The sequence below is a fragment of the Anomalospiza imberbis genome, chromosome 1, assembly GCF_031753505.1.
Source record: "Anomalospiza imberbis isolate Cuckoo-Finch-1a 21T00152 chromosome 1, ASM3175350v1, whole genome shotgun sequence".
In the NCBI taxonomy this organism is placed as follows: Eukaryota; Metazoa; Chordata; class Aves; order Passeriformes; family Viduidae; genus Anomalospiza; species Anomalospiza imberbis.
Window position 1 is genome coordinate 110184169 of NC_089681.1, and position 15343 is coordinate 110199511.

General features: G+C 37.2%; 1 protein-coding gene and 1 long non-coding RNA gene across 5 annotated transcripts in view; one reads left to right on the forward strand and one right to left on the reverse strand.

The window, feature by feature from the left end:
• The window catches only part of ANO10 (anoctamin 10), a 120140-nt gene that overhangs the window by 99159 nt on the left and 5638 nt on the right, over positions 1 to 15343 (reverse strand). For all 4 annotated transcript variants that reach the window (XM_068205720.1, XM_068205730.1, XM_068205735.1 and 1 more), the window contains exons 4-10: positions 14804 to 14938; positions 13186 to 13305; positions 10677 to 11246; positions 8229 to 8284; positions 6759 to 6833; positions 5617 to 5799; positions 2068 to 2259 (exon numbers count right to left, since the gene is read on the reverse strand). In XM_068205720.1, coding sequence (XP_068061821.1) covers positions 2068 to 2259; positions 5617 to 5799; positions 6759 to 6833; positions 8229 to 8284; positions 10677 to 11246; positions 13186 to 13305; positions 14804 to 14938 — 1331 coding nt within the window. The remainder of the gene's footprint in view (positions 1 to 2067; positions 2260 to 5616; positions 5800 to 6758; positions 6834 to 8228; positions 8285 to 10676; positions 11247 to 13185; positions 13306 to 14803; positions 14939 to 15343) is intronic.
• Positions 7 to 11103, forward strand: LOC137483041 (uncharacterized). The gene is made up of 2 exons (XR_011004328.1): positions 7 to 339; positions 10545 to 11103. It is a non-coding gene; the product is annotated as an uncharacterized lncRNA (long non-coding RNA).

Consider the following 15343-nt stretch of genomic DNA (forward strand, 5'->3'; position numbering starts at 1 on the left):
CAGTTATGACCATTACCTCTAGCTTACTTGTCCCCAAATTGCTCTGCATGATACCACTCTCTTCATTAAAGCCTCAGAAGACCTATTAGTTTAACTTGTTTTCTGTCATCTTTTGAATTCTGTGGCATAGGACTTGTTTGGCAAGCAGTCCAGACCTCATCAGGTTGACAAGACCACAAGAAGGGTGCAACCTGAACACATTTAAGAGTAAGCACTCATCTGCAGTTGTACGCCCAAACAAATTTATTTTGGGATAAAGGAAAAAGTGCAAAATTCCAAGAGGAACTAGGAGTCCTAACACTGGTTTTGGAGGTTCTGTCTGAATGTTAAGAGGAAAAGGTAAGAATGGTTCAGAAAGACTTTTTAAAATCACAACCACTTGAGATTTGTTGAAAGATTTACATTTAAACACATGCAATAGGACAAGTCTAAGAAGCTCTTGCCTATAGAGCTGCCACAAAATGTCTGAAAATACGACTTAACCATTACATTTGCAATATAATGGTTACTTATTCCAAGGTCTTGTCTGGAATGAGAAAGACTGATACAGAATTGTAGTGACTGTCACAATGAATTAGCAGAAATAACTTTCTCCTTGACAAGAAGCTAGTAACTCAGCTCACTGGATAAAATAGTTCCAGTATTCCTTTAAGAGAAATCTTTCAGCAAATGCTCTCATTTCCCATATGAGATGGATGACTCGAAAATTTAATTATTATTTTTAATTCACAAATTAATTTCTGCTATTATTTAAAAACAACACTGTAAAACGAAATTACTGTATTGTAGCAATGTAATATTTTTTCAGCCCACTCCCTTGATTGAAACAAACTATTCTAGCAAAAAAAACAAATGCTATTAATACACCTGCAGCTATACTTGAGACTTATGACCACAGCCTGATTATTCTGGTAGTTACACAATTGATCAATGCAGCTATATGCCATTAAGATGTTGGCAGCATAGATATGGACTGAGAAAGTACATCCCATGTTAAAATGCAATCAGAATGTCAATTCACACATTTGAATGACATATTAAAAGACTTCACCTCTAAGTCCACTTCATTAATATCTACATTTGTGTCTAATGAACATTGCTCAGAATCCTTGGTTTGCATGTTTTTATTTTATGTTCTACTTGAGGTTTCAGGATTTCATTTTGCACCTCTAACTTGCTTCATTTGATAATATTTACAGCCTCTCCAAACTGAATAATCCATTAGCTCACTGTGCCCTTTACCTCCATTACATAACATTAGAAAACCTATTAAATAAAACTAGAATATGGCTCATCCCCTAGAAAGGTCTCCCAACCTTATCAGACTCCCTTATCAAGCACTGCTGTTATGGAATGCTAAAGCTTCCGGGTACAATTTAGTCACTCCAGAAAACTCTGGTCAGGATCAGGTCACTGATGCAGCACACTCAACAGGCCCCAAAACAGCTGGTGGCAGCATGACTGCATGGGCAAACAACTGAGGACAGAAAATGCTTAACCCAGTACTATTACCATGAAATTGTTTAGATAGACTACAGTGTTCAGGCTGTGCAGAAAGTTCCAGCTCCTGCTCACAGATTCGGGTTATTTTCAAATTACTCAGCTTGAGCACCAGTAACCATGGGTGCATAGGCCACAAGCCTGGCTTAGGAATCCAGGCTTAGGAATACTTACCTATTCTTCCATTTCTTTTGAAACCCCTGCTGAGCTCCACACTTCTAAGACAGCATCAGAAGTTAGCATTTCTAAAATACACTGGCTATAAAGAATACTGGGCAGTGGCTGGAAGCTTTGCTTTGTTGAAGTTGCAACAGAAGTACAATACATACACAAGAACTAAAGAAAAGATCTGCTTTCTTTTCCAAGGCAGCTGAAAGGCATGTGGTTAAAAACCCCATCAAAATATCACTGGGAGATACAGTTGGAGAGATGATATTCCAGGGCATAGAAGAGAACAAAGTACCTACTGAACTTTGAAGTGGCTCATGGGACAAACACAAAGCTTTCATACTGTTGCTGAATCCTCTTTTAAACAATTGAATAGGAAAAAGAAGACACAAAAATTACCTGCCAAACACCAATATTTGCTGTGGGTTCTGCAAATGGACGCTTGTAAACTCGGCACATCTTTAAGGCATCAGAGTATATCTCTGTGATATTGTTTAACACTGCAAAAACAGCTGCCAGTGGATAAACACATGAGAAAAGACTCACATAGCCAAACTGTAGGAACAACTCCAAGTAATCATCAAAAGTACCCTGAAAAACAGAGGAAATATAAGAACAACTTTAACCTACAAAAAACCTGTGACGAAACACAGAAATTGTACTACAGTTGTAAACACGCTTCCTCATCCCAAATCAGTTGTTTGAAATGACTGCTGATAGTAGACAAGAAGAATTTTTAAAAAATCCAATTAATTTGGAATTATTCCATCACTAAAACTTATAAGGAGACGCCCAGGTTTTTCCTTTTGCCTAATGCATTTTCTGCAAGTCACACTTCCTATCCTTATTACATGAAGTAACTACACATTCAACCTATGCAGGTTTCTGAGCATCTCAGTTAAACAGTAACAGAAGGAACAGTGAGGAACAGAAAAACAGCACCATGCATTTAAACTGACAGAACATCCTCCAGAGAGCACTGTGGCAATAAAAGTCCTAGCATTTCAGACTGTCCATGAAAGACCTAACCAGAACGGTAGACTGGTAGATATGCAAATATTTTCTGGTATTTCTGCTTGCTTTTTTCAAAATGGGTAGGACAGATTTAGTGGCCCACTTGAAGATTGCAATCTACAAGGCAGCACTGACATCTGTAAAGAACAATTAGTGCTAACAAAAAACCCTATTTAACAAATTCCAATAGGTCTATCCCCTGCTCTTTAAACCAAGAATGTGGGTACTTAAATGCTCATTAAGTACTCACATGCAGGTGATCATACATTTATTTGTATATTAGTTTTGTAGTATTAATAACAGTTTGCTATGATTGCAGCAATTTTGTTATGAAAGAACAAAACAAACCCCTTCTAAAGAAAAAGTGTTCATAAACAAAGGATGGTGAAATACCACAAAGAAGTTACAGTGGGATCTAGGTATCTGATATTTACATAGTGACATGCTTGTCCTCTCTCTCAAAACTGAAATCATGAAGACTTGACAGAAACTGAAATCACTGCAAGAACCACATGAAAATGGTTTTGGCTCCATGCATCAGACACATGGTTATCTACTCTTTTTTGCCCATCACAGCTGTTAAACTGACTGCCCTCTCCAACACCTAGTGCTTTTTTCTCCTAGGAAACAGAGAGAGGCAGTAGAAGTCTACAAGCTCACAAATCAACATGGGGTACTCATTTATTTTATTTCTCACTTGAGCTCGTTTTGAAGCTCCACAGTATAGTCCAGTTCCACAAGCCAATCTGCAGGCCAGACCACGAATAGCTACCTAACTTGTAAAGCCATTAAGATTTTTTCCTCAGAAACATTTTGTACAAATTCTATATTTTACTAAGGTCTTCTTTAGGGACATTTGCAGGAACATCCACTGGAATGGCAGCCACATATCTGCTACTGCTACCATGTTCTCAGACAATCACTGCAGGCAGAGAGAGAGCTTTCCTTTGTGCTCCTCCTTCTGGTAACTGCACAGTATTCCCACTGCTTCCGTACGCTTCTCATTTCCTTGCCCAATACCTATTGGCTTTTCAAATAGCAGAGTATGAAGTAAGTAAGTATTTATTTTTCTCCTACTCAGTTTATGAAACTTTGTGTAGGAAAACAGGAGTCTGAGACGATGTCAAAGAAATTTGTAACTGTGCCATTGGCAGCCACAACATCAGCTACAGCATCAAGGAAACAAAAACAAGGAATAAATTAAGGGAAAAAATTAACTAGAGCAGTGAAGCAGAAATTAGAAAAATAATAATTAAAAAGTTATTGCAGGATGTTTTTACATCTTAAATAGGGCTGGATATTTGAAAAGTGAGAATGAGGACAAAAAGAATAGAGAATTAAATGCTGAAGAACATGCGAAAGAAGAAATCAAAACAAAAGAGCCTGAAACACAGAATTCTGTCAAGACTCCTCAGTTACTAAACAGTCAAATGCTTCCCCCTTGTGACAGTTTTAATTTTAGAAATATTCTTGCCTGCTGACAGCTCACTGCTTGCAAACAAATCAGCAGTCTAATATCGTTTATTCACAAGCACAGCAAAACAATAATCTTTAGACTGAATATAAAATGAAGGCTTTGAGTACACAGCATTTAGAATTGAAACTGAGGCTAGCAGTGGACACATCCAAGGCAAAGTCCTAACTCTGTACAACTGACCTCTTAGGTACCCGTGAAAAACTATTCAGGGTACAACAGTACAACAGGTGCAGATTCATTTGATCCAGCTCTGCAGAAGAAGCACTGGGCAATGTGACTCAGAGACACCACACTGGTTTTGTATGTGACAGCTGAGAATCAGGAGTCAGCTCAGGTCTAAGAGGCAGAGCTTATTTGGTCAGGCCTGATGCTGACACACAGCTCTGGGAGCTGTGCTGGCCAACGTGCAAGTGCAGTGCTAGACTGTGCTGATTTACCAGCTCAGACACTAATGCAGGGACTTCTGCTGTGCTCTGCACTGCAAGACAGGTTGTCTAATTCTATCTCCCTCCAACCTTCACACAGGAACACATTTGTACAGTTTCTAAATTGTAAAGGTGATAGTTCTTTCTCCTTTTCCCATTTCATGGCATTTAATGCAGGAAGAATGTGATATGGTGTTATTACCAAATTTCTATGTACCTTTATTACCAAATTTCAATTTCATGTACCTTTTACATGAAAGGTACACTATCTACATGTACTTCTTATTCTGTAAAAGCAAAAATCATACAGTATTAAGACTCTTGTGACTGTGCTGGCAGCATCTGATCAAGCTGTCAGCCATTCTGTGAGGCCTTAACACACACACCAACATCCAGTGTGTAAATTCCTTTAGAATTTCAAGTAATGAATTGCATGGAATCTGCTAAATACAATTAAAAATTATATTGAGTAGGAGGTGGTCAAGAACAGAATCAAGAAGACAATGAATACCAAAGCTGTGTTTTTGAGAGGCAAGAGCATCCAGCAGGAATATTGTTTTGAAGAGTTAGTTTCTTCTGTCCTCCGTTTCTGGCCCCATCCAGATAAAGTGCTCTCTCAGTCTCTAGTTTAACTGACCATTTAAACTAGTACCACTGCAAAATCAAACCAACACAGGAATAATTTCTCTCTTCCCTGTGCCAGCCTACTCATCCTGGTAGTCTTTGGGTTACTCTTTGCGATTAAGGGCATATTACACAAATAATTCTTTCCAGTGATATGGGGTTAGGTAGCTCCAGATAGAGCTGTTCATGCCTTTCCCTTCATTCTGGTGTCACTAGGGTCCTGCACTGTATCCACTTCTTGATCCAGGATAACACATAGCTGCATAAACAGCTACCAGCAAAGCTGATGAAGCTGGAAATAAGCTGCCATGCCAGAAAGCCAAAAATATTCTTGTTTGCCTTGGCTGATGCCTCTGTCAACTACAGCCCAGAAAAGTTTTAACTCTTTTAAGCACTACAACAACATACCAAATAGGTTCCCATTTCTTTCTCCATGTTGACCTGTTCAGCTAATGACAGGTCCATATCAGTTTTCTTGGAGCACATGCGTTTCTTCATCCTCCTGTTGTATCTCTTCTGGAGCCAGTAAGGAAGCAAGGATTCTGCAAATTGGTTGAGGATCTGCGAAGTTATCAGCAAAGTGGCCAAGCTCTTCAGTTAAAAAAAAAATAAATAAATAAAAAATAATACAATTGTGATGAATCTATGATCATTTGCAATTCTGTGAGCTCAAGTAACACTAAGTTACTATACTACAAAAAAAAGGCCAGCCTAACAAACCTAGAAATAGCATACAAAAAGTGTAGATGATCTAGTTCCCATCCTTTGCTGTGTGCTGAAAAGGACTAATTAGGAGGTAGCAGTCTAAATATTTTGTGTATCTGGTTGTATCTTGAAAACAGTACACCAAGTACAACGAAGGGTAATGCATATTTAATATATGCCAGTGACACTCACAGAACTAAAGACAGAATTTTGTTTTCTATGCCTTTCATTTCTTGATTTTACCTGAAAGTAGAGAAAATGGCACAAATGTTATGTCTGGTATAGGAATATAAAGTGTTTTGTTAGAGATCACTTCAGAGTAACAGAGGTCTTGAGCTGAAGTTCTTGTTGTACTGCTCATTATGTTTAGAGCAAAAATATTTTCCTTATACCAAATTTTCATTCGAGTGTGAAAGTTGATTTAAAATACCAACTACGAATTATCTTTGCTTTTATTTATTCTCAGATCCTCACTGTAGTCAAACTTAATCACGACCCTATCCTCAAGAGTCTCTCATTAAGAACACTACAGAGAAGAACATCTTCTAACATGAAAGGAAATAGAGAGGAAATGAAAATTTCCCGTTCTAATCTGTGTGAGAGAATAATCAAATTTATTTGAAAACAGTTCCTCATTTATACAGAGAGAAAGAATTACTTTACTCTGCTATGATTCTGCAATAATGTTAGGGGAACTGCAACATGGAAGCTGGATTTCTAAGAAAATATAGGTGAAATATATTAATTTCCAAGTATATGTTTCAAAAGAACTATTGAAGTCTGTTTTTATCAATCCTGTACTTTCCTAGACTCACCAACATTCTTAAGATGTTCTTGGTACTCACCTGCCTCAAAAGCTTCATATCAAACAACACAAAGGCAATGTAGAAGAGAGATGCAAAACAATTTAAGAAGTTGAACTGCAAATAAAAATATTTGGTTTTAGTACTCGAGCAAAAGTTTAAATGCAGAATATCATCTAACTTAACAGCTGCCTTGACTAAATGGCTTCCATGAAGATGTAAACTGCCCATCAAAATTTTCTTTACCATTTTTAAAGACTATGTCAGAAGAAACACATTTTCAATATTGGTCTTACTCAGTTTTTCACTTAACAAGCTTAATGCTCACCTAAAGCAAAGTGTACAGAGAGAGCTACAACTGAATTACGAAATGTGGACATTAGAAACACATCACCTTCTACTTACATTTTTTTGGCAATTTCTCCAGATAACATTAGAAAAGGTATATATTGATCTCTATTTAGAGCAGTGACTTTTTTAAAAAGAGATACTTGGTCAAAATATACATGTTGGGTGATATGCTCCTCAATCTCTAAAAATGTTCCTTTATATATGCTAGCCACAGCTGATGCTCAATCACTTCAAAAGGTTTTATGGCCAAGAGAAATATTCCCTACTTCTAAAATGAGACCTACTGACAGTAATCAAATTCTGAAGTTTTCTACTTGCTGTAAGTGCTGCAGCTCCTGTTTTGGAACTTTTTGCCAATACAGATAATATTGGGAATGCAGAGAGCCATTCACAGACTGAAAATGAAAACTGGGGTAAACTTACACTTAACAGTTCATAACTTTTAAAATCATTTTATATAAATACCCTATGGGTAAAAAGAAATGTTTTTAAGTCTTATGAGAAAGGCTACAGGAGGAGATAAAGCTGTAAGTGATAGCTACAAGAGTTTTAGATCCAGAGGTTACCAGTAACAGATGGGCAACACCAATATTTAACACAAAAAAGCCCCAAAACAAAACAAACAAACCCCAAATAAACACACACACACATACAAAAACAAGGTGAAGGAAATAAAGAAGGAACTCTAAGGAAACTGAGGAAATAAAAAAGGAAGAAACTTTTTTCCTTTTCAAAAAGGAATCAAGAAGATTGGATAAATGGAATAGATCCATGTATGCTATGAACTACACAGGAGTAGACAGACAGACAGACAGGCATTTTCATCTTCCCCAACATGGTTTACCATAAAATCGTGCAAAAAATAGTTCTTAGTTGAAGACAGGACCACACCAATTAACAGAAACTTATATACACAGCATCCTCATGAACTAACAGTTCAATGCAAATAAAAAGCCAACTCTCCACTATAAAGAAGGCATCTAAAATAGTCTACCAGTTACTGCAACCATAACAGAAATGTTGTTTACTCTGATATTTGTGCTACTATTTGGCCTTGAGCAAAACTGCAGGTCACTGTGGTAATGCTAGGAAAGCACTAATAAAATACAGGACAAGCTGTCTTTTTAATAATCCTAAAAGCTGCTTATATGACATACTCACCACTAAAACCTTCAGAATTAAATGATTCTGATATGAAGATTCCAGCCTGTGATTTTCTAAAATACCAACGAAATTATTAATTAGTAAACAGCAGAAGCTCCTACCATGTACTACACATTGCTATCCAAAGAGTGAACAGACACTTTTAGTCCAAATGAAAATTACTTATCTAATAGTTTATATTATTCCAACACTTCATGGTAGAAATAATTTATACTATACCAATCCCTCACTTAATTGATGAAGCTAATCTGATCAACAGTATTGATCACCCATATTTTTGACTACAACTCCAGTATTTTTTCTACCAAAAAAGTTTCTTCTTTTTTCTGTTTCTTACCCTGAAGAGCTATTTTACAAATGAAAAAACATCCATTGCTCTTAAGACTTAACAAAATGTGTCCAGTTATTGATTGCTCTTTGGCTGAAAACTCATGGGAATATATAATGAAAAGTAAAAATATCAATTTTGATTCAAAACCAGTAAATGCTCACAGAAATAGTCCCATCTCTCTCCAAAAAATTTAGATAAGACCCTGCACTCTGAAGCAAGACTAGAGTATGTGAAGTTCAACAGATGCATTACTCATTCTAAACTGAGATTTTCAGTTCATTGAAGATAAACTGTCAGAACCTGATGTATCAGGAAATCCCCTCTAAGAGGAATCACGAACCTGATTTACTAGAGGGGAGAAAATGGAAGTGGATATGAGATTTTCAATTTTTTTCTGCTCTTTGTTACATTGTACCTTTAAAGCCCTGAGTAAGCAGTAACTGGGAAGGCAGCACACCAGCATGTGTTGTGTCAACAAGGCTGAAAGGAGACACCATCACCTACGGACCTTGCTCAGGACAAAACAGCAGAGCTCTGCTCTGACAGGAGCATCAAGTTAGGCCTGGCACATGAAAATGTACTCAAGTGACTGCAATTTTTACTCTTAGCTTTCACTACACAATCAGCTTTCATGATAAATGGGTGTAAGAGGGGTGCTTAAAATACCCCAGATTGTTTCCCATGCTTTGTCACTTTAGCTGTTGAAGTCAGATATTATCTGAAAATATGCCAGGTGGGAGAGAAGATAGGAGAGCCAGATGAGCTTTTCAGCTTATTCAGAGCATGGCAGCAGAAACATATTGGATAGCACAGAAAAGGCACAAGCTGTCAGTGTAGCAGGTTACATAAATACTGCCTCTGCTGAATATGAAACATCAGCTTAAACCCAAAAAAGTCTGGATTAAAAAACCCCTTGAGTTGCCTGTTAAAGACCTTTTATTCTATCAGATCAACATAACTGGGTACTTCACAGAAATGCCTTTTTTCGCAGTACAGTAAAAACAATGAAACAAAACAGCCAACTGAGCCCTTGATATGAATTTTGAAATCATTATTTAAATAAAAGCCTTGAACAGTTATAAACAAAGAAATTGCTTGCTTTTACTCTCATGGATGTCAGGTTGAATTTGCTGAGCAAATCATTTTGGAAGGCATAACCAACCCCCACTTCAACACCTGCTTTTATTCTGTCTTCTGCATCAACCTCCCCTTTGCTTTATCTTCCTTCTGTTAATTTTCTGGGTCTCCAGCTTTAGTAATCTGGATTCTGTCCTGCAAATCAATGCCATATGGAGCTACATGAAGCAGTTAATTCTCCATTAGCTTGACCTATTAGCTTTGTCTGAAAGTGACTTCACATGTCTGTAGAAGTGCTAAAATTCAAAATAAACACCAGCATTTCACTGTCCTTATGTTAGGCTGCAAAACACAAGGCTCAATCTGTTAAATAAATCACACACATGGGAGGAAAAAAAGGTAACCTATTTTAACATTCCTCCTCTTCTGAGGGTGCCCAGAGAAACACATTTTGATTGGGATGTGGAATCCCGGTCTTTATTATATATGTACCATACATAAACACTCATGTGCCCTTTAGAGTGGACTTAGATTTGGTCCCATTATCTCAGTGCCTCTGCCCTCTGCACTGATGTATAGTAAATGAAAGCACAGTAAGCAAACCCAGGTTGTGGGATCAACTTGCCAGGACAAATCCTTCCTTCCATCCATGCACCTCTGAGCTCTTATCCCCATGCTCTCCCCCCACCCCTTTTACCAGCACTATGGCTGACGCAGCCAGACAAAGAGCTAAATCAGAGAGGGGAAACTTCTGCACCAAAGGCAGAGAGAGGCTGAGGAGAAAGGCAGGATCACCCCTTCTGATGGCATGTCAGACTCAGACCAAATTAAACCAAATATGAAACTGCAATCTCAGAACACTCAACATATAAGAAGTTAAAAGGGCCATCTCTTTTACCCCACAGCAAGAACCTACTTTGGGAAATCTCTTTAGCATTCTGTTGAACAAGAGCTCACAGTAATGTATTCTACAAAGAAACAAATTCTAAGTATGTGGGATTCTAACTTGAAAGAAGACGAATGAACAACTTTCTTACCCCATGATGTTAAGAATTCAGCAGCATACCGATAGATACGGTTCATAATTTCAATCACAACGGCGTAGATGATACTGGGCACGTACAGCATCAAACTGCTGAAGTTAGACTCATTCTCCTTGTGATAATCCAGAGCCCACTGCTCCAAGTCAAAGTAAATCATCATCACGTACAGTGAGAAGTAGAGGCAAATGCACACAAATGGTAAGGACACCAGGTAAATCCGTAACTGTCTCTTAAAACTTGAGTACACCGGCTCCTCCCTCCCAGTGACAGGATTGATCCCCAGCACGCCGTGGAAGCCTGGTCTTGGCTCTTCAAACTGTCGTTTCATCAGCAGCGTGCCCCAGCGGTATGTCAGGATGGCACAGATCCGCTTCCACACCTCCAGTATCACAGTGGACCACAGCAGATTGAATGTGGCAAACATCACGTATTTGTCATAGTCTTCCCACGCAAACATGTAATAAGGGATCCCAATGACAGCCATTGGAATCAAAGCAAATGTGAAGTATTCTAAGAAGCCAAAGTAGAGAGCAATGGTTTCGCCAAAGTAGCAGCGTATGTCATCTGCAGAAAGAAATGGATCAGCTATGACTACACCTAACAGACATGTCAGTACAATATCAAACTTGACCTTACATGAACTTACAACTTTTCATTGGCCAGAATTTTTTTTCTAAATAACACAATGAATATTGTTGTTTTTTTCTTTCTTCCTTCACCCTTATTACACAAAGTCAGATGGTTATCTGAATTATTTTTTTCAATGTTACATATATACCCACATAAATATACCATTCTGATGGCAAGGAAGTCAAACAGATATCCAGAGAAAGGGAAAAAAAAAAAAAAAAAAGAAAAAATCCAACCAAAGAGAAAACACTATCATTCTTGAAGACAGAATTGATCAATGAATGGCATGGAAGACATTTGATGTAATAAAACCATTTTAACAGCAAGTGACACCCAGCTTCTTGAAATTCCCGCTGCCATATGTACTCCTGGGAAACAAATTTGTTTCAGCTTGCTCAGAGACAAAAAAGGCTAGTTGTGCTTTGACAACCCTCAAGGAACTAAAGGAATAGATGGACAGATGTATCAAAATCTTAAATCTTAAACACATCAGATAAGAGTACTCAGGTTGAGATACTCTCTTCAGCAGACAACTCGTATATGAAATACATACTTACTGTACTCACTAAGTTTGTCTGCTCAGGTGCTACAGAGACTTAAAAAGTGCACTAGTAATGGCTACATTTCATGACAGATGTATTACCTCCAAGAAGACATATCACTTATCTTACTAATAAAAAAATAGGATTATTATTCATATAATCTAGAAATTATTAGATACAGAAATGCCTACCAAACAGAGCCATAGAAGCATGACCTCTGAATTGACACTGTAAATACACTGCCACAGTGCATTACCTCTGTAATAAACTGCCACAAAAAACATCATATGCAATACCAGAATATTCTTATGGCTTACAAAACACTACAACAGAAATTTACAATTGTCAACCAGATAAAAGTCTCTGAAAGCAAGAAGGAAAGGTAAACAGACAGAAGGATCAGCACTCTAACACCCCAGTCAATCAAAAATTCATTAACAAATACATTCAAGTGTAGGTCATTAGCATCATTTCACACTCCAACATGAAAGATATCCCTAAATTAGTACAACTTAACAGGCTCCTAGGATTTGCTTCAAAATTTTGTATGGATTCAGTGTCAGTCCAAAAAAAAAAAAAAAAACAAAAAAAAAAAAAAAAAAAAACAAAACAAAAAAAAAACACAACAAAACAAAACAAAACCTTTTCTCACATAAACAAAAGACCAGCACACCATAAGGCTCCTAACACAATACTCTGGAGGCAGGCATTATCGAGCCAGATCTTTAACATCCTGCAGCTCAGGAAAGAACCTCAAACAACTGCAAGACCCGGACACTTGTAATTAGGCAAGCTCCCAAATGCTTATTTTCTTATTTTTAAATAAAGCTTACAGTTTTAGAGTTTAGAATTTAACTTTCCACAATTCCAGACTAAAAATTATATTCATTTTAATATTATTCTGAAATATACTCAAGTGTCTAAAATATACTCAAGTGATGCTGGCATGCAGCAACATACAGTCTTCATTCAGACATTGCATTTAAAACAAACAGTTGTAAATACACTTTTGACACATCTACAATACAAAAAAAGCTTTGGGAGTTCCAGACATGTGGAAGCTTGTCAAGAGTCAGTTTGAAAAAACAGTCTTGGCTTGGACTGTTCCTGCTTTACTGATGGGTAGGGAGAATTTGGGATGTGCAGAATGCTGTTACATGGAAACTCACAGACTACAGACTCTGGCACCACCAATTCTGCAAGTCTAAAATCATTTCAGCAGGTCACACAGGAAACACTAAAAGGGGAAAAACTTGTGCAAATGGTAAAAGAGCAGTGGTCTAATTTCACAACTCCACTGCATGACCACAATGCAAAGGCTGTTTACATACCTAAAGGCTGATAACCAACTTTCACTCGGCCATACCAGCTGTGACAAAGCTTTTTCAACTCTTCTCTGTCATGCAGAGGGAAAATTTGAACAAGAATACCACTGGTCAATAATCTTCTCACTAGAAAAGAAAAAACGGATACCTAGCACTCCTTCAAAGGACAGTGAAGTTGACATAAGTAAACAGGTTATGTTGTGCATTTAGCAAGCCTAAAGTTCCTTTGAAACAGATCTAGCACTCGAATCCTAAAAAAATTGTCTCATGTTAATTAAAAAATTAGAGAGTAGTTATACCTATTCCTGCAAATACTGTGCTGTTTACTGGAAGACAAAGAGCAACCCTTTTACATATAATAACTACTCCATAGCTTTGCAATATAACCAGATGCAGCTTCAATAGCAAAAAGTGCTACAGGTCAGGACTGAAATGCCACATGTAGCTTTGCAGGGACAGCCACAAAGCCATCATTGTACTAATTTTGAGAAAGATACAAAAAACCCTTTGAATTACCAGTTTACACTAATTCATAAATTGCATCACATCTTCATTGCAAACAAACTACATATTCCACAATTTGTATTTAGCTTAGTTATGAAAAGCAATACTACCTGTGTGGATAAACAATGAACAAACTGCTCTGAAGTTACAACCATAGAGAAAATAAAATATATTAAAAAACAGGGAGGCACTGAAGTGTGACAGTGTTTTACTATTTCCCATCATCATCTGCTTCACACAACTAGAAAAATACCTTGGCTATATTAAAAAAATACAAATGTAAGCCATCTGACATCTATATTTATTTACATTTCTTGAACACAGATCTCCTTCTCTGATGATCAACACTAAAGAATAAAGATTCTGCTAATAAAAGCACATAGAATTATTAAGAGATATTCTCCTAAGAATCTGTAGCATCTGTCAACAAACTACTTTCAGCTACCATAAAAACAGCACCAGCTCTCATTGCTTCTTTCTCCCATGAAAAGGAAAAGCTCTTGAAGCAATGAGGAAGACCAGTGAAACCAAATAAATAAAACTTCCTATTATGAAATTTATAACTCAGGAGCACTGGTACCCATTCCAGTATTTTTATACAGAGAGAATCCAAGTACATAATCATGTAACTTAAATAAAAAATACTTTTGGTACTAATTGAAAATAACGGATAACACCAACATGAGCAAAAGCTACCCAGCTGAAGAGAACATAAGGCCAGAGCCTCAGCCTCACAGAACGACTCAGGATGGACAGCCCTCTGGGAGTAATCCACCTTCCTGCTCAAGGTAGGTGTGGCTTAAATAGGGCTTGCCTAGCAAGGATTTACAAGTCTCCCAGGACAGTTACCAACAGTCTCTAAATCCCTGATCAAATGTTTGATTACACTGTTGAGAAAAATACTTTCTTGTTACCTATTCAGAATTTCTCTTTTTGTATTGTGCATCCATTGCCTTTTGTCCTATTACTGAAGCAGTGAAAAAACAAATTTGATTAAAAATGGTGGGATTTGAACATCTGAAGAATTTCTCTTCATTACAGGAAAACTGACTTTTTTTTCACCATGAACACTATCCTGCCTCAACTCAGTGAGTTAGAGGCAACAAACCACATTACTTACCAATTGATTTTCCTGGGTACAGTTTTGCCTGAGGATATCCAGGGATCATTTTTTCATCTTTGGCTCTCAAATTTTCAAGTTCATGTTTGATGATGTACTGACATTCTGCCATTGTAAGGAAATTGTGATTGTCATCTAAATAAAAAGGAAGGTTGTATGAAATGGTGCAGCACACAACCCTGACAGCAAACAACTACAAAAAATTACCAGAATTGGGGAAAAAAAATACAGCAGCAAACCTATGTCAACCCCATAAACTTATCACCATGGAAACAAGTGTTAGATTTTCTTGACATAAAAACAATTTTCCCCCACTTAAGAATAAGAAACTATAGGGATTGCCCTAAATACACTAAGGAAGAAGTTAAAATATCAACAAAACTCTAATACAAAGAATAACAGTATATTATATTTTAACTGGGCAACCGGAAATACTACCGAGACAACACAGACTGCAGGGCTTCTTTTCTAGGTGACAATTTCTCTGATTGCACCTGGACAAAACTAAAATTACATTTGTGTTTTTAAAAAGAAAAAATA